Here is a 23,079-nt window from a genome sequence, read left to right as displayed (position 1 = left end):
TTAGATACACTAAAAATTTATTAAATTTATAAATTATGGGAATTGAAAATACAACCTGAAATGTACCTTATTTGAGGATTATATTTACTTCATGATATATATATTATGTAATGTTGTATTGTTTTTTCATAGTTACATATTATTAATTAAGAAATCAGATTAGATTTTTTTTTCCAAGATAATGCATTAGGATCCGCAACTTTTCTACCAAAGAAAATCCAGAATACAAACACTATTATTGCCATTGCGACACATATTAAACCGCCTATTAGATAGATAATTCCTAAAAATGGATTTTTACCACCGATTGGAGAACCGTGAGTGATATATACCGCTTTCTTTCCCTTGAATTCTGTCACTGGCCAATGTAACCCAATATCTATTTGATAAGTACCAACCTCTAGTGTGTCATTTTCATTACGACGTATTAATTTAGCAAACTTTTGGAAGGCTGCTGGTCTCATCCAATTTTGGAACTCTTCCCAAGTTTGAACATCTGGAATATTAGTATCATTGTAACCATCTGGATATTGTTTTTCCCAATATGGTGGTGGAGCAATATCAGCGGCAGTATATTTAGTCTTTTTGAACCTTTTTCTGTCAGTACGCCAGTTGATACCAGTGTTGATTAAAGTGTAATTGCTCGAAGTATCATCTACATTGATTAATTCGAATGGGAAAGTATCGTTAAACATAGAGTTTGCGATAATACCACATGGGTAATATATCTTACCTTCTTCGTTACGAACTAATGGTTTGCAATTAATACCTGTGTTGTCGTGGACATCTTCGTAAGAGGCAGCTTTACCTCTTAGTTGATCTTCACTGAATGATAAGACATAACGTCTATGGTTTGGGTAGAAATTTTCTATTAGATAATTTATGTATACAGGTTTTGGAATCCTGTACGGAACATTAAATCTTATTTGACAAGTACCTCTTTCATCTGCATCATCTGTAGTGTCGTCAACGAACCTCCACTGAGGACTAACACTTACTGTTTTATTGTTTTTGAAGTCTGAAATGTAATGGTCACTTGGCATATCTGACCAAGTACCATCACTTGGAGCTGCAGTTACACAGTCTTGATAATATAATGTGAGCTCATTGATTCTTGACGAAACCCCAAGAGCAACACCTCCTACAATGATGAAAATCACAGCAATGAATAAGTACAACGGTATTACAGTTTTTGGAGTGATGATTGGATTGAATGCCTTAATTCTCTGTTGTGTAAAGTTATCTTCTCTTGGTCTTCTGTTCTTAACCTTCACAGACACCTCTTTCTCGTCATCTTCAAATTCAGAAGCATCGTAATCATCTTGTTCATCCTCTATAGGATCTTCGATGGCCTCCTTATGCTTTTTATTTCGACGAAATACACCCACTTGTTTTAAATCAAAATTCATTTTTTCCAAAGAATTTCAACTTCGTTGAAAAGAATTATGTACCTGTATATCCTTAATCTTCTTCTTGTACCGACGACAAATAAACTCCACGCTAACTATAAATGAATAAATAATTAGAGCATCTCTTTAAATTAATTGACTTATATAGTCTAGATATATTATTGAGTGAAATATTTAATTACCAAGCATCTTAAAGTCAAATTTTTGTTACTGAAAAATATCAGTCCGGGTAACACTATCGCTTAATAGGTTTTTATGATTTTTTCCTCAGAAACCGTCGCAGAAACACGTCAAGATAAACTGGAAATGAACGGCATCCACCCATTGACCGTACGGCTGTTTCTGTGGTGGAGTTCCGTTTTTGAGTTCTTTAATGTTGTGCTGCGTCACAAATTGGACGGTCCAACATTTACTGACACTTGCAGATAACTAGGAAGTTCTTCATGGTTTAGAACTAGTTGTTCTACATTTTATACAATGTAACTATAGATATATGATATATTACAGTCTACAATACTTCAGCCCTGAATTGGAGTAGTATCTACAGAAAAATATTTTTGAAGCTGAATTATTATTACTTACATTGTTTATTATTATTATTATTATTATTATTATTATTATTATTATTATTATTATTATTATTATACATATGATGATTATATAAAAATTTTAATGAATAAGATACTCATTGAATGCTGGATGTCTAATTATATGTGTTGTTTGTCTGATGCAGTTTTGATATATATATTTTTTTGTTTCAATTGAACTATCTTCCGGCTAAAATTAAAATAGTGCAATGAATAAAGAAACAATAACTGAAAGTAAACTTGTGCTCTTAATTGTAATCATGTTGGCTGCACCTTCGTATTCAGAGAAAGCATGAGTAGTGGAGTTAACAGTGGAGTTAGCAGAGGCAGTAACATATTCAAAAGCTCTAGAACTGGACATGGTGCTGACTGGGTAGTAAGAGGTAATTTCAGTGACTTCGTCGTTGATAGTGGCAGTTCTAACAGTGTATGAAGTTAATCTAATAGTAGTGGTGCTATCTTCAGAAGAGGAGGTGTTGACTGGGTAGAAAGAAGTAATTTCAGTGAACTCACCATTAATAGTAGCGGTTCTGACAGTGGAAGAAGTTGAAGTAACGGTAGTGGTAGTGGCAACATCTTCAGAAGAAGAACTGACAGCGACACTAGTAACACTTTGTAATGGAGTAACTGAGGTGGAAGTGCTAATCGGACACCAGGTAGTGTATTCTGTGACTTGACCATCGATAGTAGCGGTAACAACACTGTAAGTTAAATTTTCATTGACGCTGCTGGTAACCTTAGCATCAATAGCAGAAGCTTGGACTGGGACACTGGTGACACTTTGTAATGGAGTAACAGAGGCTAAAGTGCTAATTGGACACCAGATAGTGTATTCAGTAACTTGGCCGCTAATAGTTAAAGTTTCAACACTGTAGGTCATGGTTTCAGTATTGAAGGAAAGAGTTGGGACAGTTTCATAAGAAGTTGTTGTGACACTTTCAACGTCGTTAGTGTTTGAGTTAGTTGGGACTGAGGTAGTAAAGACTGGAGTTTCAATAGCGGAAATAATTTCACTGGAAGAAGAAGTTTCGATAGCGGAAGTAATTTTAGTGGAGGAGGTAGTTTCGGTAACTTCCGCAACTAAGCTGGAAGAAGTTTCAATGGTGGCAGAAGATGAAGCAGCAACAATAGAAGAAGATAAAGTTGAGGAGGTTTCAGTAGAAGTTTCAGTAGAAGTTTCTAATTCTAATTGTGATTCTTCACTAGATTGTGATTCTAGAGTGATGTATAAATCAGATTCAGAGAAGGTAGATGCGTTTGTGTCATATAAAGATGTAGAGGAAATAATTTCATCCGTGGTTGATGAGATGATATTTGATAATGTTTGTTCTTCTGATTCAGCAATAGTGTTTATTTCTGAGATGTCAATTTCTTGGTTATCTATGGTTGTGTTTTGCTCGATTTCGATTTCAGTTCCAGAAAAGTATTCTTCTTCAGAAGAAACTGTAGATTGGACGGAAGATTCGACTGATTGAATTACATCAGAAATGACGGTGGTTATAACAGTAGTTTCAGTGACGTCTGGAAGAGTGACATTAACATATTGGTAACTATAATAGGATTCCATCTTTTTCTTGATCTAGTAAATTAAGTTGTATTTTAGCTGGTGTGTAATTCTTAGAGATTGAATCTATGATTGTAGTTTGTTGTTCTTTTTGGATAGTAATAAATGATAATAATGGAATAGATGAATCCAAAGTTGACAAGATATACGAAATATGGCTTCCTTATATATTGCTATTTATTTCGAAATGGAAATCTAATTTTCTACTAATTGCCTTAAGATTCATTCCACCACCAAGATTACTAGCGACAAAGCATATGTAAGAGCTAATATCAGTTTTAAGGTACCGATCACTTTCAAAATTGGCAAGCACACATAAAACTTCGTAGGAACCCCAGCATTATCACCTAACATTCCGCAATCTTGCTTGGCTCGATCTAGCAAGCATATGCTTGTCAGAGGCCAGCTCGATCACCCACTTGGTCTAACAAGAATGCTTCCCTAACTTAAAATCAGCTTCTATATCTCTGGTTAAAGAAACCAAGCACGAAAAACTCACAATATTCCATCCTTAGTTGTCTCAAAACCTTTTAGTGATCCACTTGCAGACTGATTCCGGATATGACTTGGTGCTAAAAGTGGCCAATCGTGTAAACCAGAACAACCTACTAACTATCCCCAACTGCACAACCACTGTTTGAAAATCGCACCATTCAACTCCATTTCCCCACCTGCAAGCATCCAGCAAATGCTTGCTCAAATTAACCCTCAACCTCCAGAAGATGTCAAGCAATACTGAAGCTCAGCTCATCTCATCTCAACTCATCTCATTTCAAAGTTCTCGTTACGATACCCAGCCTGGCTTATTCGATCTTGCTGCGCGCGCGTGAACCCTTTGCGCCGTTTAAAGGATTTAATTGAAAAGGCTGAACTGACAATGAACTAAGCTAAGCAATTAAGAGTGTGCAAGAATTGCCAGTAAGTAAGTTGGTCAAGCTGATAAAGAACCGTTTACAGACAACAAGGGTGGATAGGGAACTCATTCTTTCGAATGTGCTGGGTCCCACATGTGCATGAATGAGACCCGGAAGTTTATGCGTCTCTGTTGAATACGCTGTTTGCTCCGAACCAAAAAAATATTACGTGCAATACAGAATACCTTCTTAGCTTACCCTTGTAGTTGAATATAGCAAGTAAATTACCTTATGCAAGCATCGGTGGTTCTTCTTTGAAGTCTTGTTACATATGAGCTGGTGGTGCTATAAACTGGTAAAACTGTATTGGGCGTTACTCGCATATTGCCCGGGTAAATTACGACAGTCTTCAATTGTATGATAAAGTTAACAGGAAACAGCTTTAAAGATGCCTCATTTATCACTCAACTACGGTTAACAATGGTGAATAACCGTAGACTTTTGTAATCGAATTCACTTGCGATTCATCAAACGTCGATACATACGCAAGTGTTTGGTAGCTGTTGTTCTAACCATCGCAACGGGACTGGGTTATGAAGTTGTGCCTCTAGTTTGTAATTATTTTTGATTTCATTTGTGGAAAGAGAAACATCCTGGGACATTAGGTGTGGATGTATCTAAAAGGATAGTACAAAGCAGTGATAAATATATCTTTCCAATTTTTTTTACTGGTTGAAATGGTGTTGCCAATATTACTTGGAATTGGTATCACAGGTATTGCATTAATAACAAGATCAGGCTTACGAGCGTGGTCCCTATACAAGACATTATCGCCTGCTGCTATTGCAAAATTAAATGGAATCACCATTAAAAGTAGCGGCAAATTATCTTATGACAGTCGATTCTTCAGTAATCATTTAAATAGTGGCTTAAAAGTAAAACTGAATGAGTATCAAGGTGGATTCTTCAAGAAAATGTCCGAATCTGAAGCATTGTCGATCTTAAACATCACCTCTTCAGAAGTACCGCTTTTAAACGAAAGTTTGGTGAAAAGGAAACATAGAGCAGCAATGATAAAAAACCATCCCGATAGAGGTGGAAGCCCATACTTGGCCATGAAGATAAATGAAGCTAGAGATATAATTTTATCAGGTTACATGATAAAGAAGTAGCCAATACGCTAAAACAGCCACGAATACATAAAAAAGAACAGTCAATATTCAAAATGTAATATACAATATAAATCACAGACACAAGCAACAACATCATCATCATAGAGATCATTATCTTGTCATCCCATCACTTGAATAGTAAGGTTCCTATATACGTCTCTTAATATTTAATCTAATAACCCAGTTTTACCCGTCCCTGAGCTTCCTTCCCGATTTTTCAAAATTCTTTCCCTTTCAGAAACATTAATATTAATTCTTTTCGAGTACCTAAGAGTTTATTAATATTTAATTATCTAAATTATTAATAAACTTAATCACTTAATTCAATTGTACTGTTTTTATTCGTTCTTTCTTCTTAAGACTCTCGGCAATCTTAAATTAGTTTAAAAGTTGGTTTTTATTGTTCATTCATAGATAGACGAGAGGTTTAGCGTTCAAAATTGATTTTATAACGATGGTGTATGAGGCAAAACCTTTTGATCCAATTGTGGTTAACCCAAATAATAAAAAAAGAGTAGCGTACTTCTACGACGCAGACGTTGGTAACTATGCATATGGTGCTGGCCATCCAATGAAACCACATAGAATAAGAATGACCCACTCGTTAGTGATGAATTACGGTTTATATAAGAAGATGGAGATATATAGAGCAAAACCAGCTACTAAACAAGAAATGTGCCAATTCCACACAGATGAATACATTGACTTTTTGTCGAGAGTCACACCCGACAATCTGGATATGTTTAAAAAAGAGAGTGTCAAATTCAATGTCGGTGACGATTGTCCAGTATTTGATGGTCTTTTTGAATATTGTAGCATATCGGGTGGTGGTTCTATGGAAGGTGCTGCTAGATTGAATAGAGGTAAATGTGATGTTGCTATTAATTATGCTGGTGGCTTACATCATGCTAAGAAATCTGAAGCTTCCGGATTTTGTTATCTGAATGATATCGTGTTAGGTATTATCGAATTACTAAGATACCACCCAAGAGTTCTATATATTGATATCGATGTCCATCATGGTGATGGTGTCGAAGAAGCATTTTACACAACGGATAGAGTCATGACCTGTTCCTTTCACAAATATGGTGAGTTTTTCCCAGGTACAGGTGAATTAAGAGATGTTGGTATTGGAAAGGGTAAGAATTACGCTGTAAACGTTCCCTTAAGAGATGGTATGGATGATGCTACATATAGATCAGTATTCGAATCCGTGATCAGTAAAATCATGGAATGGTACCAACCTTCAGCTGTGGTACTACAATGTGGTGGTGACTCTTTATCCGGTGATCGTCTAGGTTGTTTCAATTTATCTATGAGAGGTCACGCTAACTGTGTAAATTTTGTTAAATCCTTTAATATACCTATGATGGTTGTAGGTGGTGGTGGTTACACTATGAGAAACGTTGCCAGAACATGGTGTTTCGAAACTGGTTTGTTAAATAATGTAATATTAGATGAAGATCTACCTTACAATGACTACTACGAATATTATGGGCCTGACTATAAATTAGATGTTAGACCATCTAATATGTTTAATGTCAACTCTCCTGAATACTTGGATAAAATCTTAACTTCTATATATTCCAATTTAGAAAACACAAAATATGCACCAAGTGTGCAGCTAAATCATGTTCCTAGAGATACAGAAGACCTCGGTGATGTAGAAGAGGATTCAAGAGAGGCAATGGATACTAAAGGTGGATCACAATACGCTAGAGATCACATTGTAGAAGGTGATAACGAATTCTATTAATAAAATATAAACGGATGGCCACTTTTCGGTGTCGCCTCTCCACTCACTCAAGTTCAAAAGAGCAATAAACTAATCAAATAATACAAAAAACTACAAAAAATTTCATTAATCATTATTAATCTAACGTTTTGCACATAAATTTATTCACACTTTAGAAGAAAAGAAAAGCTACATACAAAAAAGATATATTCAAGAAGAAGTGAAAAACTAAAACAAAAAAACAACAAAAGTACATTTAGAAGAATGAACTAAGAAGGTCCAATAGTTCCTAGCATCTTGAATTCCATTTAAGTATTTGTTTTCTTTTTTTTTAAGTTGGTAATTTTATATTTAAATAATGATTTGTAACAAAATATTAATAAAGCAAAAACTGTATAGAACATATAGGGAACGAACCTTCCTAAATATCGAATTTACTTGAACCTCCAAAGAGCTATCTCCATTCTTAGTCCTGAATTTAAATTCCCAATTGCAAACCATTGAATTAGTAATAAACAAAAATACTTATTACTAATTTAAAAGTAATAGAAAGTTATCACAATTACTAATATCTTGACATTTCGTAAATTAGAAATTTCCTTGGTGTTTCTCAGTTGATTTCTGACCGAAGTTAGTAGAAAAAGGCTATTTGCACCTTCGTTAAAAGGTTCAAATAAAAAATAGAGGTTTAGACTTTTCAGCTTTCAATATTAATTAGATTGTTTTTGATATAGATTTGTTATATATAAATGTGTTAGTTCCTATTGCTCTTGCCAAAATTCTATATCTTACAGTTGATATTGGAATAGATACAGTCGTAAAATATATTAGGTTACTATCTGTTAGAAGCGCACACGCACACAAGCAATACATACACACGCACATATATATTTCATAATGGCAGTAAAAGGTTTAGGTCAAATCGATCAACAATACGATGGTTCAAAGTTAAGAATCGGTATTATTCATGCTCGTTGGAACCGTGTTATCATTGATGCATTAGTCAAAGGTGCTATTGAAAGAATGAGGGAATTGGGTGTTAAGGAAGAAAATATTATTGTTGAAACCGTTCCTGGCTCATATGAATTACCGTGGGGCACTAAGAGATTCGTGGACAGACAAAAGAAGATGGGTGAACCGCTGGATGCTGTTATCCCAATTGGTGTTTTAATCAAGGGCTCCACTATGCATTTTGAATACATTTCCGATTCCACCACACATGCTTTAATGAAGCTACAAAATCAAGTTCAATTACCTGTTATTTTCGGTTTATTAACTTGTCTAACAGAAGAGCAAGCATTTGCTAGAGCAGGTATCGATGAAGGTCACACTATGCATAACCATGGTGAAGATTGGGGTGCCGCTGCAGTCGAAATGTCTGTGAAATTCGGCCCAAATAATGACTTTTGAATAAAATTGAAATTTTAATAGATAATATAAATATGTATACAATGATATCTTTTGAATATTTATCGAGTTTCACATTATTATAGTGCAAAATGTAAAATTAAATTTAATATGCTTTATAGTATAATGAAAAAAAATGATGCCTACATAAAATACTATTAATAATATATATTAATTTGCATGATTGTTATCAAATTAAAATATCATCTTTACCCTTTCCTCTTCTTCTATTCAATGATCTTACAGCATCTTTCTTCTTTTGTTTCATTTCCCTCATCCAGTTACCTCTGTTGTCCCAAAATTCATTCTCCCAATTTTCCAATAGAGCAGAGTTCCTGTTAATAGAGGCAGTCACTTTAGTCAATTGAGTTTGACCAATTAAGAACGGTGACCTTAAATGTGGAAAAAATAGATGTTTTTGATTAAATTTAGTAAATTGTTGGGCGGAGGCCTTGAGATTTTCTTGAAATTCTTTGCTATCTTGGATTTGTTCATCGACAAAAGTTTTAGATTCATCTATATCTTCATTTCCCTTTTGCGCTAACATAAAATCTGATTTCTGTTCTTCAGGATTGAATAGAGATCTTAAATTATCTGTGTTACTAATGGTACCTTCCACAGGTTGTACTGGTGTGGCGGCAAATGTTGGTATAAATTCCTCTTCACTTTCTTCTTTTTCTATTTCTTCTTCTGGGTATTTATCTTCCTGTTCTTTAGGGTATTGCTCATTTTCTTCATAGTATTCTTCCTGTTCTTCATAATGTTCATTGTAATTATCGTCGTGATTTTGATTATATTGGCCATTCTCATAGTTATTCTCAGCCCTTTTATTATTTGAATCATTTTCAGTGACATTGCTATTGAAGTCAAAATCATCATCTGAATCCACAATATCAATTGGCTTCTCAAGATCAAGATCATTAAGAACATTAGTAAGGGCATCATGGATTTTTTCATTTTCAGCTTGTTTTTCTAATGCTTCGTATTCACCTTCGTTTTCAATATTCTTTGATGCATCTGTTGAGCCCTTCACTGATTCATTTCCAATTTTAGTTAATTTCAACGTAAATAAATTCCTAGATCTACTGTAATCTAATTTGTCAACGATATGGTCATTTCCGTTTCTCCATTTTGAACCCACAAATTTGTATACTAAATCTTGCAATTCTTTATTTTTTTCGTAACCCCATAGCTTTGTCTTATAGCACTTATAAACTTTCAAAGAACCGTTAACATCAATTCTAAATGTAACATTACGTTTCGTTTGTTTTGTTCTTGGAGTTTTTCGTATTCTACCGTCCATGACATCTCTACGATCTTTCCATGTCTTGTTAACATTTTCGATTTTTTTGTAAAATTCCCAATCCTTCTTCTTTGCCACTTTTTCTAATTTTAAATTATCTTTAGCATCTTTCTCACGTTGTAGCTTCCACTGATGTTGCCAATCTGGTTTAGCTATATCGATCTTCAATAGATTACCTTTGAATTTCAAATTATTAAAGTTTCTTTTCAAATCATTAAAATTTTTTTCATCTTCAAAACTCATGTTGACGTGCGCAAAATTACTACCCTTTTCGAATGATGTAATGACATTCCCAAAAGTCTTGAATCTCTTTCCCAGATCCTCTAAACTAGCATCGATCTGATTGTTTAGATTACCAATAAAAATTCTTTTATCAATTGGCATGGTTCTTGCGATTGAAGTCAGTTCTCGAATTCCTTACTTTTTTCTTTATAGAAACTAATATTTGACAAAACATGCAATGCTTAACCAATTATAAATATCTGTATACTCTAACATAATTACTTATATACATACAATTACTTTTAACTTAAAGCAATAGATCTTACAGTTATCACAGTTACCTTTCATCTCATCTCATCTCATCTCACAAAAATTTTTCAGACAACTACTATTAATCTGCACGTGATTTGTTATTAATAAGAAGAGATGATTACTACCGAGAGGCTGTCTTACTTATTGGCAACCACTAAGATCATTAATCTCATTTAATGTGATGGTTAATGTGCAGTGCTGAGGCTATATATCAAATACTATTATCGAATGCATTCATTTTCCAGAGGTTTATTTAAAATTACTTTATATATGGAGAGATATATAAGTATGCATGCTGCCATGTTGTATTGTTTTTTATTATTATTTATACAACCATGCTTTTGTATCTTTGTATGAGTTATGCGTTTTCCTGTACACTTTCTTTTCATATTCGTCCATTGTTAATATAAATGGGTTATTTATATTGTTATTAACATTCCCAACGTCGTATTCGGCGTCATCATCGGCAGCATTCTCAGCGAAGAAATCGTTCTTTGCTGTATGGTCGAACTGATTATTTGAATAGACACTTGTCATTATATTACTTGCAAAGTTACTTATCTCTATAGATCTTTTCAATATTAGATCTTGTAAGATCAGAGAAAGGTTTTTATCAGCAAATAAATTTATCCATTTTGACCAGACCTCAATGAAATACGAATTGATTGCATGTAAATCCAGGGATTCTGGCGAGGCCTTGATTGCATTTATAATCTTGTTGGTAATAAATTTAGGAGTGAGAAGTTCTATAAACGGCAGAACTAAAGAATTCGAGATCATCGATTCGTTCATGCTTGTATTCATTTGATTTGTGATGTTTTCGTTGCCATCATCGTCGTCATCGCTACCACCTATAATTGCCAGGATCCTCGCAAGCCATATGGGCAACAATACTTTCGAGTTCTTACTAATTTGTTTTCCTGGAGCACCTTCTAGATAACCTAGACCCGGCACATCGTAATTGAATCTGCAAGGAACTTCCACCGACTCGGCTAGAATGTCATCGATATCGTAGTAACCACCCATCGTTGCGTCCACTTTGTCTTGACGCTATTGTCAAGTGTATTATAAGAGCAATATATATGTATATGTATATGTATATATTTATGTGTGCAGGAAACACGAAATGTTATTGTATTTATTTACTATGGGAACTCATAATTCGGTGACGCGACAGATAATCCGGGTAAACAGAAACCATCGGACCGTTCTACAAAGACTGTTCGAAGGCTTTAGGTTGTTCAATCTTGAACAACCAACATGGAACATGTCTGACCAAGGGAACCGACTACACTGTGTATGTTTTTGGGAACCACTCGAGGTCGGAGGTCTGTTGCCAGTGAATGACTCAATTGAACTGGTTAAAGCAAGCTTTAACCAGCGACAAACCTGCAAACCGGCAAACTTCTCCACTGGCCAACCTGTCGACTAGCCAGCCATCAACGTATCTGCTCAGTTGCAACAATAAGGCGCCGCCTGCCTGTGGTCACAACCTGTTTACCCGACATTGAGCCCTTCTCTGACGAATGGAGAAAATTTGGTGGCCACCACGCGGATAACGTCCCACCGCCGACGGAGATAAACGCCATTCCTCTTTGTGTGACTCCCTTCAATTTTAAAAGGGACCAACGTTATCCCCAATATCGTGACAAGATAGAATTAACCGCTCTTATAAGTAACTCTTGTAATACATTCAGATCAACTGATTTACGATATATAAACATATATAAACACACAGATATACACACACACACAGATATATACACACACACACATATATATATAGAGCCATAAACATAGAAGAAGCACTTTTGCCTTTACTTACAGTTTTTGTTTTGCCGGTTCTAGTCGTTTAACAACTGTCAAGTTACCATGGTTTGCGATACGTTGGTGCATCACCCTTCTTTAAATAAATTGGTTACTTTTTTGGAAACTGTAAACGGTAGGGAAAAATCGTTAAGACTATTACAATATCTATTTAGCTTTATTTTATCTAACAAAAATTTGAATCTAATTTTGAATATCAAGAAAAATGTGTTATTATACAAGAACTTACAAGCACAAATTGGAATCGTTAGGAAATTTTTGAGATTTTTAAAGCCAATTTCAATTTTACAATCTTTAATTAAACTGTATAATAAGAGAAACGGCTCTTTACACATTGATTTCATACTAACTTTTTATAAAAATTTATTCAATTGTTTATATTTAACATTCGATCAATTAAATTTATTAAGAATATTGAATGTTTTACCAAAAAATGAGTTCACGGTAAAGAGATTACCAAAAATAACAAATTATTTTTGGTTGTTTGGTTTGGTTACAAGTTTACTTACAAGTGCAAAGACAATCATCACTTTGAATGAAAAATTAATCGAATTAAAGAATAATAATATAGAAAAACAAAATGAATTTGAAGATGAAAAAATTATTCAATCTTTGAATATTCAAAAACATCAAGTCTTAAGAAAAATCGTTTGGGATCTATTAGACTCAACGGTTGTAGTCAATTCATTAGATTTAATTAAATTAAATCAAAATGGTTACGCTTCTTTAGCTGGTGTCATCACTTCTTACTTTGGAATAAAGGAAGCTTGGGATAAAATACCACCTTCAACAAAATAACGCCTTTGTCAATTGAACGAAACAGTAAATAAAAAGTCCGTATATACACAATATCCAATCACCTATATTTATATATTCAAATTGTAATATAAATATTTATGTTTACAATTACACTCTCTTTATTTCATCAAATTTGTAAAGTTTCTTAAATTTCAATTTTTATTTTTCTGCGAATTCAAAAATACTGAATTCTCAACTATGAAATATCAAGATCAAAGTGAACCCTACAACATAAGAAACGGTTAGTTGAGAAAACACAACAGAGCTTATTATATAGATTCTAATAAACTGTTCTTCTCATTACTACACTCTTTTTGGATCATTGTTTTTCGTCTTAGTGGTTCCATCAATTTAATTCAATTCTTCCTCCAAAGCATCGGAACGTCATAGGTAATGGAGAACGCCAATTTAGCAAATTTTCCACTCGGAGTACCCGTCAATCAGGCTAATCAAATGAATAGACAAATTGATACTTCAAACAACAACATGATGAGCCCATCGGGACAGTCGCCACTTCAACAACAAATTTTTGGAAGTCCAGTTAACAGGCCACAACAATTAAACCAAAACCAACAATTGAAAAATGTACCTGCAAGCACTAATATCAACAACAACGTCCCATCTGTACCACAAATGCAAGCAAATCAAAAATATGCAAGTCAAAATATAAGCCCACAGCAACAGATGCTACAGCAGAAGATATTACAGCAGAAGAAACAACAACAGGCAATGATAAACTATGAAAACCAATTCCACCAAATGTCGATGACCATTAATAAGAAACCAAAAAGGCTCTATAATTTCGTCGAGGATATAAACTCAATCTTGCAAAAATATAAACAATACAAGCCAAGTTTTGAATTCCATATATTCGAAAATAACTATAAGATATGTGCTCCTGCCAATACAAGATTGCAGCAACAACAAAAATCGCCTGAATTAAATAGTGAAGGTTTGATTCTAACGAAAAATAATCCAATGCTAAAAGAATTTTTAGAATATGTGGCAAGAAGCAGAATTCCAGAAGCAATTATGGAAGTTTTGAAGGATTGTAACATTCAATTTTACGAAGGTAATTTGATTCTACAAGTTTACGATCATACAAATACAGTAGATATCAAAACAAAAGAAAATAAAGCAACTGCCAATACACCAAGTTCAGCCACTCAACCAGATCAAAATACAAACGGTCCAGGGAATAACGTTGATAACGTAAAATCTACTACATCCGTAAATGCAACAACTGATAGTACTAATGACAATAATAATAAAAACAGTAATGATAATAGGACGAATATGCAAAAAATTGACAATTCTACAACAATCAAGAGACCTAGAGTGTACAGAACACTGCTGAGGCCAAATGATTTGACAACTTATTGTGATATGATGACATATGCTGATCAGTCAAGGTTCTCAGATAGTATATATCAACTACTAGAAGCTGAACTTTTGGCTATAACGAAAAGAAATATATTGTTAGATGTGCCGTTGAACCCATATGGATATAAAGATAACCTCGAAGCTGATGCATTTATTGAACCAATCAAGGTAAATGATGATCCAAAGGATGTACGTTTCTGTCACCGTGAAGTTAGTAACATACCTGGATCTAAAGGTGTTGTCGGTCATATTGAACAATTCGAAGAGTTACCACAACGTAGTTCTAACTATGAACAATTGATGTTGATTGCAGCCGATAGGACCACTTCGTCGACATTATCTACTCTAGCTATTGCATTGACAAAACAAGCCTTAGGCTCATCTAATAATAAATCATCTCTAAAGAATAATTCAGCATTAGAAGAGGATTATGTAGATAATAAGCTAAATGGCGAAGCAACTGGTAAAAACTCTAATAAGGCTAAGATTGCGGCAGCAGCAGCAAACGCAAACAACCACAATGATAATAATCAATTTAGCAGAATCAAGTTCATTGAGCAATGGAAATTAAATAAAAAGAAAATGACTGAGAATCCTAAGAATAATTCAAAACAAAATTTCTTTAATATGAAAATATCAATGACCTCGAACTCATCTACGAATATTCAAAATATGAGTGAACAAGATGGATATAAACCTTCCGCTAAACAAGCACAAGGCAAACAAACCAAAGGTAGAGGCGCCGCTAAAAGAGTTGCTAATTCTACAACTGGTGCCAATCCAAAAGCTAAAAAGCCTCGTAAAAATGCTAAGAAAGCTGATGGCGAAACTCAAGCTAAGAAGAAAAGAGTCACCAAGAAAAAGCAAGCAGCTGGTGCTTCAAATACCAAAGCAACGAAAGCTAATAACAAAGCTAATGCATCCAACACTAAAACTAAATAGACCATTTTTTATAGATGTAACCTCTTTAGGGAAAAAATATAGAGAAAGTTATTTAAAAATAAGATAATGAATAGATTATAAAAGTAGAGCAATTGATAATTGAGAGGATTATGAATTCAATTGAAGCCATTTTTCACTTGAATAAAATCAAAAAAAGTAAATGAAACGGACAGGAATCGAACCTGCAACCTTTCGATTTCGATTGCAATAGTTTCCTTATAATCCAGAATTTAATTGGAGTCGAAAGCTCTACCATTGAGCCACCGCTTCATCTAATTTGTGAAATTAATTGTAACTACTTGAATCAACATAGATTTGAAAAAGTACGGTATATTCGGGTAATTGAATATATATCAGACCATTCCTTTCAAATAAAGATATTATGTCTCACATGAATCATCTGAATATGGATGTATTCAAAGTTGAATTATCCAAAACAAGAAAGTATTGTTCAATAGATATGTTCAATGCTTTAATATATTAATAGTTGTTAGATTATATACTATATAATCAGATAAATCTCTCTAGTCTCTTGGACCTGGATCAATGAATTATTTAACTATTGATTACCGGGGTTTATATATACATGATATTTCAATCTACCGTTCTGTCCAACGAGACGACGTCGTCGAGTTGAACACGTATGGCAGACTGATAGTTCTACAGTACTACTTATGCATTAGAAATTCTGCTATTACATTCTTGCAGGCAACATTGTTTCAGGTTTACAACAATAATCTCCTAAAGAGATAATATCGTATTGTATATTCACTTATACGTCCAGTGTCATTTCCAACACTAAGGATAAAAAAAGTTCAACTAAAGCATCTCCCATCCGATTATAATAACTATACTATAATCACCTATTCCTGATTAAGAACGATACGTAGTATGAATAAGGTAGATTCAATTGCTCTTGCATATCTTGATTTGCCATTGTATTTATTCTTAACTTTGGTTTACAATAGAAAAAAAGCATGTCATGAACTATAACAAAGCGAATATTTTAAGAAGTCGCTGCATTGCCATGAGTGATTTCAATAGTAATAGAGTCCCTTTGGTTAATAATTGATAGTAGATCAACCTGAATAGATCTCTCTGAAAAAACTTGTCCGTGCTAGAGCACAGCTCACGATTTTACTGTGTGAATTAAGTTATATAGTACACATTTCACTTATTCTGATAGAAGAGATATCGAATTCGTATTGACGGAAACTAGGTATACAAATAACTTGATTAGCGACGAGTAGACTAACAACTGTTTCTTATTCTACGTCTTCGTATCGATAAAGATTAATTAGTTAAATATATCGCCAATATTTTGAGAGGCTAAAGGTTGCCAATTCACGATGTATATAAGTAGAATTTGTCGATATGCCATCCTTACACAACAACTCGACAAATCTCAACATACATCTTATAGATCCTGCGGGCAAACAAACATTCCTAATAGATAATAACCTGATATAACGTTAATCTCACTACAACGGTACATATAATAACTATCAAGACATCATATGCCCAACATGAGGGTCACCTAATACGAATTAACTCTGGATCGTTAATAATTTAAAACATAATTAATTAATATTAGAATGTAGTTACTATTGAAAGAAAATAAAGTAAAATCCAAAGAATAATCCACTTAATCTAACGGAAAACTTGAAAACCAGTGCAAAAAGTTGACTACTTTTCCCAGTTGCATATATATTCCAGTATCTCTGTCTCATATCACTTGATTTCAGTTACTCATACTTGACATTCTCTCTTTCTTGTCTCGAGGAACCTCATCGAATTTTTCACTTTTCGAGTTTTTCCGATGTGTAGATTCTCCTTTTGCACAATTAGGATCTCGAAGAAAAAGAGATAAAGACTGAATTTCATTGAAATTTAGAGTAATTTTATTATTAACTTTGATAGATTGAGAGAAAGAATGTGTGATATATTTACCATCGATTTGCATATTGCAAAACTTGCTAAAGTATTAATATCCCATATAAATATATTACATTACTTTAAATAGAGATATTTCCTGATATATTCGAATACTGCTTATGAATATATTTGGGCTAATAAGCTGAAAACAAAAAAACAAATTAGTTATAAAAACAATAATTGCATATTACCATGTCCAGACTGCTGAAAAGAGAGTATTGGTCGGAAGTCGCAGATGGCTTCAAGTTGGCTGATAGTGGCAATAGAATGACAGAAACACCAGTAGGTGGTACTACTTCAAATCCTGAATCAAGTTTTTTATCAGAAAAGAACCGTTATGATTTTAAAGAGGAAACTACATCTTTCTCAGATGATAGATTCAATAGCCAACATTCCTACAATCCTGGTTCTCCTGACGATATCAAAGAAGATATCCATACTTCAAACATGAACCAAGATTTGAATGTCAGACATTTGATTACTTTAGCAGTCGGTGGCGCTATCGGTACTGGTCTATTCGTCAACTCCGGTGCTTCTTTAAACACTGGTGGCCCTGCATCTTTGGTGATTGGTTGGACTATCGTGTCTACAGCTTTATTTACTGTGATCAATTCTTTAGGTGAATTGGCTGCTGCGTACCCAGTGGTCGGTGGTTTTAACGTTTATATGACAAGATTCGTGGACCCTTCATTTGCATTCTCTGTCAATTTAAATTATTTAGTCCAATGGCTGGTCTTATTACCTTTAGAATTAGTCGCTGCTTCTTTAACTATTAGATATTGGGATGATACTATCAACTCAGATGCTTGGGTGGCAATTTTTTATACTCTAATTCTAATAGCAAACTTATTAGATGTTAAATCTTTCGGTGAAACTGAATTTATATTATCTCTAGTCAAAATTTTGGCAATTATTGGTTTCTTCATTTTAGGTATTGTTTTAACTTGTGGTGGTGGTCCAAAGGGTGGATACATCGGTGGTAAATATTGGCACGATCCTGGTGCTTTTGTAGGTGATAGTGCAGGTACTCAATTTAAAGGTTTATGTTCAGTTTTTGTTACCGCTGCTTTCTCTTATGCTGGTATTGAAATGATTGCCGTTTCTGCAGCTGAAAGTCAAAACCCAAGAAAGACCATCCCAACAGCTGCAAAGAGAACATTTTGGATCATTACTTTTTCCTACATTACAATTTTAACGTTGGTCGGTTGTTTAGTTGCATACAACGACACTAGATTATTGAATGGTTCAAGTTCTGTCGATGTTGCTGCTTCCCCATTAGTTATCGCTATTGAAAACGGTGGTATCAAGGGATTACCATCTTTAATGAATGCAATTATTTTGATTGCCATTCTTTCAGTTGCAAACAGTGCCGTATATGCTTGTTCCAGATGTATGGTATCTATGGCTTTGATTGGAAATTTGCCAAAAGGTTTAAGTGTAGTTGATAAAAGAGGTAGACCACTAAGGGCTATATTTACTACTCTATTTTTTGGTTTACTATCATTTGTTGCTGCTTCTGATAAACAAGAAGAAGTGTTTACTTGGTTGTCAGCTTTATCAGGTTTATCCACAATTTTTTGCTGGATGGGTATTAACATCGCTCACATTCGTTTTAGACAAGCTATGACTGTACAAAATAGAAGTTTAGATGAAATGCCATATTTATCCCAAACTGGTATTTACGGTTCCTATTACGGTACTGCTATTCTATTTTTAGTTCTAATTGCTTCCTTCTGGACTTCTTTGTTCCCATTAGGTGGTGACGGCGCTGATGCTGAAGCTTTCTTCGAAGGTTATTTATCTTTCCCTATCCTAATAGCATGTTACATTGGTCATAAACTTTATTTCAAAAACTGGAGAATAATGACTCCACTAGAAGAAATTGATCTATTAACCGGTAGAAAAGAAGTCGATATTGATATTTTAAAGGAAGAATTAAAGATAGAGAGAGAAGCTTTAAGACAAAGTTCTTTCATGAAAAGATTCCTATTAATTTGGTGTTAAAAAAAGTATCAAGAATTGAAATAATGAGTTAATAATATTTTAATGAATATTTTTTTTTAATTTTATCAGAATTGAAAAGGCGAAAAAAGGGCAGATATAGAAATGCTGCTGATATTAAATCAAACGAACTGAACTCAATTATTTTAGTATCCAACACTCTTTAATTTTGTCTTATGCATATTGTACAATCAACAAGTCATATGAAACTACCATTTACATCCCAGTTCTCTGCATTGTAACATTTAAATTAAAACAAAACAAAAATCATATCAAACTAATCTTACAATAGACTATATAATTAACAAGCATTGAACTGATATGTATCAGTGTAGTTTTCATGTAATATAACATTTACTAATTACAATTTTATTCCATCATGTTTTGTTATCTTTAAATATACATCAAATTCATGAATATAAAGTAGTGGGACAGTTACCCGTGCCGATCTGAAAATTTTCAATTTTGAACATAATGTAAGTAGTCGATGGTTTTAATGATAATATAATACAAATGTACAGATAGTAATTTGAACAGAAGTAGTTCTATAGAATTTTGAGACCTATTTGAAACCTAGTTGTTCATACTGAACTAATTTATTTCATTCCCTTTGGTCTAGTTTTTAAGGTTGTTCAATTCTAGTTGTTTTTTAAGAGTCATATCGAGAGACGAATCATAGCATATACGTATACATATATATAGGTACACGGCTTAAAATTTTCCACAAACTGAAATATGTCCACCTCTCATTGTCGATTTTATGAGAATAAATACCCAGAAGTTGATGACATTGTTATGGTCAATGTTCAGCAAATCGCTGAAATGGGTGCCTATGTTAAGTTACTAGAATATGACAATATTGAGGGTATGATTCTATTAAGTGAATTGTCCCGTAGACGTATAAGGTCGATCCAAAAGTTAATTCGTGTTGGTAAGAATGATGTTGTTGTTGTATTAAGAGTTGATAAGGAGAAAGGGTACATTGATTTGTCAAAACGTAGAGTTTCTTCCGAAGATATCATTAAATGTGAAGAAAAATACCAAAAATCAAAGAGTGTCCATTCCATTTTAAGATTCTGTTCTGAAAAATTCCAAATTCCATTAGAAGATTTATATAAGACTATTGCCTGGCCATTAAGTCGAAAGTATGGTCATGCTTATGAAGCTTTTAAGATGTCTATCATTGATGAAACTATCTGGGATGGAATCGAGCCTCCATCTAAAGAAATTTTTGATGAACTAAAAGAATACATTGCAAAGAGGTTAACACCACAAGCTGTTAAAATTAGAGCTGATGTTGAAGTTTCTTGTTTTGGTTATGAAGGTATTGATGCGATTAAGGAAGCTTTAAAGGCTGCCGAAGCCATGTCTACTGAACAAATGCAAATTAAAGTTAAATTGGTTGCCGCTCCGTTATACGTTGTTAGCACACAAGCATTAGATAAACAAAAGGGTATCGAGTTATTAGAACAAGCTATTGAGAAGATCAATGGCGTGATTGCTAGTTACGATGGTGTATGCAACATTACTATGGCTCCAAAGTCTGTCACTGCTACTGAAGATGCTGAATTACAAGCTCTATTAGACAGTAAGGAATTAGACAACAGATCTGACTCAGAGGAAGAAGATGACGATTCTGATTATTAATTAATTTAATTACAAAATATTTTCATATTGTGTCATATATGTTATATGTATATATTAATAGAATAATAACATAATTATTTACAAACAAATCTATATCTTTTAAGACAGTACTCTTATAAGCAATAAACTTCACTTAGGAAACTCTGGGATTACTCTGATAGAGAGGACTCTAAATGACTTAATGGTTTTATATATATCGAATAACTTCGCCACTCTTCTTCATTCGAATCATAGAAGTGCTCTAGTTCTTCCCAATTGAATTTTTCATTTAAGAATTTATCAAATTCTGACGTTGTTTCTTCATTATTATACAAATAAGACCATAGTGCTTTGTAACACCCACCTAAAGCACACGAATTACTGGTATTAGCAAATCTGAAATTACCATTCTTGGCTCCCAATATCGCTGCATATTTTTTGATTAAAGAATCATTTTTGGCTGCTCCTCCGACGAAAAAGACCCTATTTGGACGGGCCTTCATATAATCTGATAATGGTAGGTCGCTAAAATCAAACTTTACCTTCTCACTTGTATAATTTATTATATTGCCATTGCCTGTGGATGTTGAACCTTTTAAGCTATTTGATAATAGTGGAGTTATTCTCACTCTACAACTCAAAGCTTGTGACTTAACAATGTTTTTGCTGTCATTCTCAAATTTGTCAACAAACTCAGTGATGTTTCCTGTGCTCACATCAAATTTAGCTCTTTTATGTATAGCGTTAACGCTTGGAACAATCTCATCTAAACTGAAGTAAACACCGATTTCATTCTCTGAACTTTTATCATCCTTTGATGACACTTCCTTATTGAACCTTTCCCAACTGCCGCTATTATCGTTGTTTAGCTGATCTCGAACTTTTTCTCTTGCCAGTGATCCATTACAATAACAAATCATTGCCATGTAATGACGTGGAATAGTAGGATGAATAAACATGTGATAGTCAGGAGATGGGAGATATGAATCGGTCACTAGTAGCACCGTGGTTGATGTACCTAGTGAAACTAGCACATCATTCTTCTGTAATGGCAAGGAGCATATAGTTGCCAAGTTATCTCCAGTGAATGGATATATACTGCATAATGCATTAACATTATATTTCTTAACAAAGTAGTCTGAAACATTAGCAGTCCATAAAGGCTTTTTAGTACTGCTTATAGGATCACCTAACAATTTTTTTGTTAGATCCGATCCTTGGTTTTTGCTATCGATTAGAGAGATCAGTTGCTTGTCATAGCAATGGTTTTCAATGTCATATAAGTTCATGCCGCATGCATCTGATTCCTCTAAAGGTGTCAATTTTCCACATAACACTGATTGTAAGAAACTAGACACCAGACTAATACAGCTAGTCTCGTCATAGTTCTCATGCTCATCCTCTGCAACTTTTAAGATTTGTGGACCAGTAAATCTAAAATGAGCTTTTGAACCAGTGATTTGTGCCATTTCAACCATGCCACCAACTGCAGTTTCCATCTCATCACATTGCATGGCGGTACTATGGTCTTGCCAATTTGGAGCAGTCTTCCTCGTTAATGAATGAGGAACTAATTGCTCGACTAAAGTTTTTGTAGCAGTTAATGTCTTCAGCAAAGAGTCCGCCTTTTCTGACCAAAATACAGAACCATGTTGTTGACAAGATCCTGAAATCCCAACAACCTTTTCCAATGGAAACTTTCTTTCTTTATATCTCTCAAATATTAAATCGATAGCTTCAAACCACATAGCCACTGGGGCATCTATAGTTTTACCATTTTTGTATATACCTTTCTCTGTCCCATAATGTGATAAATCCTTATCAAACTCAACAGACTCTGAAGCAACAATTGTCAGTTTATCATTAATTGCTAAGCATTTCAATTGTTGGGTAGACAAATCAAACCCCAAGTAAAACCTTTCCGTCATATTATTCCAAATTTTTTGTATGTTTATGGGATATTCTATCTTCAATTGAATTGTATATAACTATCTCTTAGCGA

The 23,079-nt window shown here is 33.9% G+C and overlaps 12 protein-coding genes and 1 non-coding gene across 13 annotated transcripts; 7 read left to right on the top strand and 6 right to left on the bottom strand.

The window, feature by feature from the left end:
- Nucleotides 1-146: 146 nt before the first annotated feature.
- On the bottom strand, nt 147-1,409 carry LEM3 (Lem3p; the record flags this gene model as incomplete). Its single annotated transcript, XM_003683504.1, has 1 exon — nt 147-1,409. One exon carries the CDS (start codon nt 1,407-1,409, stop codon nt 147-149), a length of 1,263 nt encoding a protein of 420 aa, XP_003683552.1.
- A 783-nt stretch (nt 1,410-2,192) lies between these two features.
- Nucleotides 2,193-3,563, bottom strand: TPHA0A00320 (uncharacterized protein; the record flags this gene model as incomplete). The annotated part of the gene is made up of 1 exon (XM_003683503.1): nt 2,193-3,563. The coding sequence occupies one exon, from the start codon at nt 3,561-3,563 to the stop codon at nt 2,193-2,195; it is 1,371 nt and encodes a 456-aa protein (XP_003683551.1).
- A 1,588-nt stretch (nt 3,564-5,151) lies between these two features.
- MDJ2 (Mdj2p) lies at nt 5,152-5,586 on the top strand (the record flags this gene model as incomplete). Its single annotated transcript, XM_003683502.1, has 1 exon — nt 5,152-5,586. One exon carries the CDS (start codon nt 5,152-5,154, stop codon nt 5,584-5,586), a length of 435 nt encoding a protein of 144 aa, XP_003683550.1.
- Nucleotides 5,587-6,040: 454 nt separating this feature from the next.
- On the top strand, nt 6,041-7,342 carry RPD3 (histone deacetylase RPD3; the record flags this gene model as incomplete). The annotated part of the gene is made up of 1 exon (XM_003683501.1): nt 6,041-7,342. One exon carries the CDS (start codon nt 6,041-6,043, stop codon nt 7,340-7,342), a length of 1,302 nt encoding a protein of 433 aa, XP_003683549.1.
- An 876-nt stretch (nt 7,343-8,218) lies between these two features.
- RIB4 (lumazine synthase RIB4) lies at nt 8,219-8,731 on the top strand (the record flags this gene model as incomplete). Its single annotated transcript, XM_003683500.1, has 1 exon — nt 8,219-8,731. The coding sequence occupies one exon, from the start codon at nt 8,219-8,221 to the stop codon at nt 8,729-8,731; it is 513 nt and encodes a 170-aa protein (XP_003683548.1).
- A 187-nt stretch (nt 8,732-8,918) lies between these two features.
- Nucleotides 8,919-10,415, bottom strand: NOP8 (Nop8p; the record flags this gene model as incomplete). The annotated part of the gene is made up of 1 exon (XM_003683499.1): nt 8,919-10,415. The coding sequence occupies one exon, from the start codon at nt 10,413-10,415 to the stop codon at nt 8,919-8,921; it is 1,497 nt and encodes a 498-aa protein (XP_003683547.1).
- Nucleotides 10,416-10,886: 471 nt separating this feature from the next.
- PSF3 (DNA replication protein PSF3) lies at nt 10,887-11,591 on the bottom strand (the record flags this gene model as incomplete). Its single annotated transcript, XM_003683498.1, has 1 exon — nt 10,887-11,591. The coding sequence occupies one exon, from the start codon at nt 11,589-11,591 to the stop codon at nt 10,887-10,889; it is 705 nt and encodes a 234-aa protein (XP_003683546.1).
- An 846-nt stretch (nt 11,592-12,437) lies between these two features.
- PEX11 (Pex11p) lies at nt 12,438-13,190 on the top strand (the record flags this gene model as incomplete). The annotated part of the gene is made up of 1 exon (XM_003683497.1): nt 12,438-13,190. One exon carries the CDS (start codon nt 12,438-12,440, stop codon nt 13,188-13,190), a length of 753 nt encoding a protein of 250 aa, XP_003683545.1.
- A 393-nt stretch (nt 13,191-13,583) lies between these two features.
- SPT20 (Spt20p) lies at nt 13,584-15,515 on the top strand (the record flags this gene model as incomplete). Its single annotated transcript, XM_003683496.1, has 1 exon — nt 13,584-15,515. One exon carries the CDS (start codon nt 13,584-13,586, stop codon nt 15,513-15,515), a length of 1,932 nt encoding a protein of 643 aa, XP_003683544.1.
- A 161-nt stretch (nt 15,516-15,676) lies between these two features.
- TPHA0Atrna3W lies at nt 15,677-15,785 on the bottom strand. The gene is made up of 2 exons: nt 15,749-15,785; nt 15,677-15,713 (listed from the first exon to the last, which is right to left on the bottom strand). It is a non-coding gene; the product is annotated as a tRNA-Trp (tRNA).
- Nucleotides 15,786-17,642: 1,857 nt separating this feature from the next.
- TPHA0A00240 (amino acid permease) lies at nt 17,643-19,454 on the top strand (the record flags this gene model as incomplete). Its single annotated transcript, XM_003683495.1, has 1 exon — nt 17,643-19,454. One exon carries the CDS (start codon nt 17,643-17,645, stop codon nt 19,452-19,454), a length of 1,812 nt encoding a protein of 603 aa, XP_003683543.1.
- Nucleotides 19,455-20,186: 732 nt separating this feature from the next.
- TPHA0A00230 (uncharacterized protein) lies at nt 20,187-21,098 on the top strand (the record flags this gene model as incomplete). Its single annotated transcript, XM_003683494.1, has 1 exon — nt 20,187-21,098. The coding sequence occupies one exon, from the start codon at nt 20,187-20,189 to the stop codon at nt 21,096-21,098; it is 912 nt and encodes a 303-aa protein (XP_003683542.1).
- A 149-nt stretch (nt 21,099-21,247) lies between these two features.
- On the bottom strand, nt 21,248-23,005 carry XKS1 (xylulokinase; the record flags this gene model as incomplete). Its single annotated transcript, XM_003683493.1, has 1 exon — nt 21,248-23,005. The coding sequence occupies one exon, from the start codon at nt 23,003-23,005 to the stop codon at nt 21,248-21,250; it is 1,758 nt and encodes a 585-aa protein (XP_003683541.1).
- Nucleotides 23,006-23,079: the final 74 nt, after the last annotated feature.

The sequence above is a fragment of the Tetrapisispora phaffii genome, chromosome 1, assembly GCF_000236905.1.
Source record: "Tetrapisispora phaffii CBS 4417 chromosome 1, complete genome".
NCBI lineage: Eukaryota > Fungi > Ascomycota > Saccharomycetes > Saccharomycetales > Saccharomycetaceae > Tetrapisispora > Tetrapisispora phaffii.
This window is presented reverse-complemented; position numbering and strand designations above follow the sequence as displayed.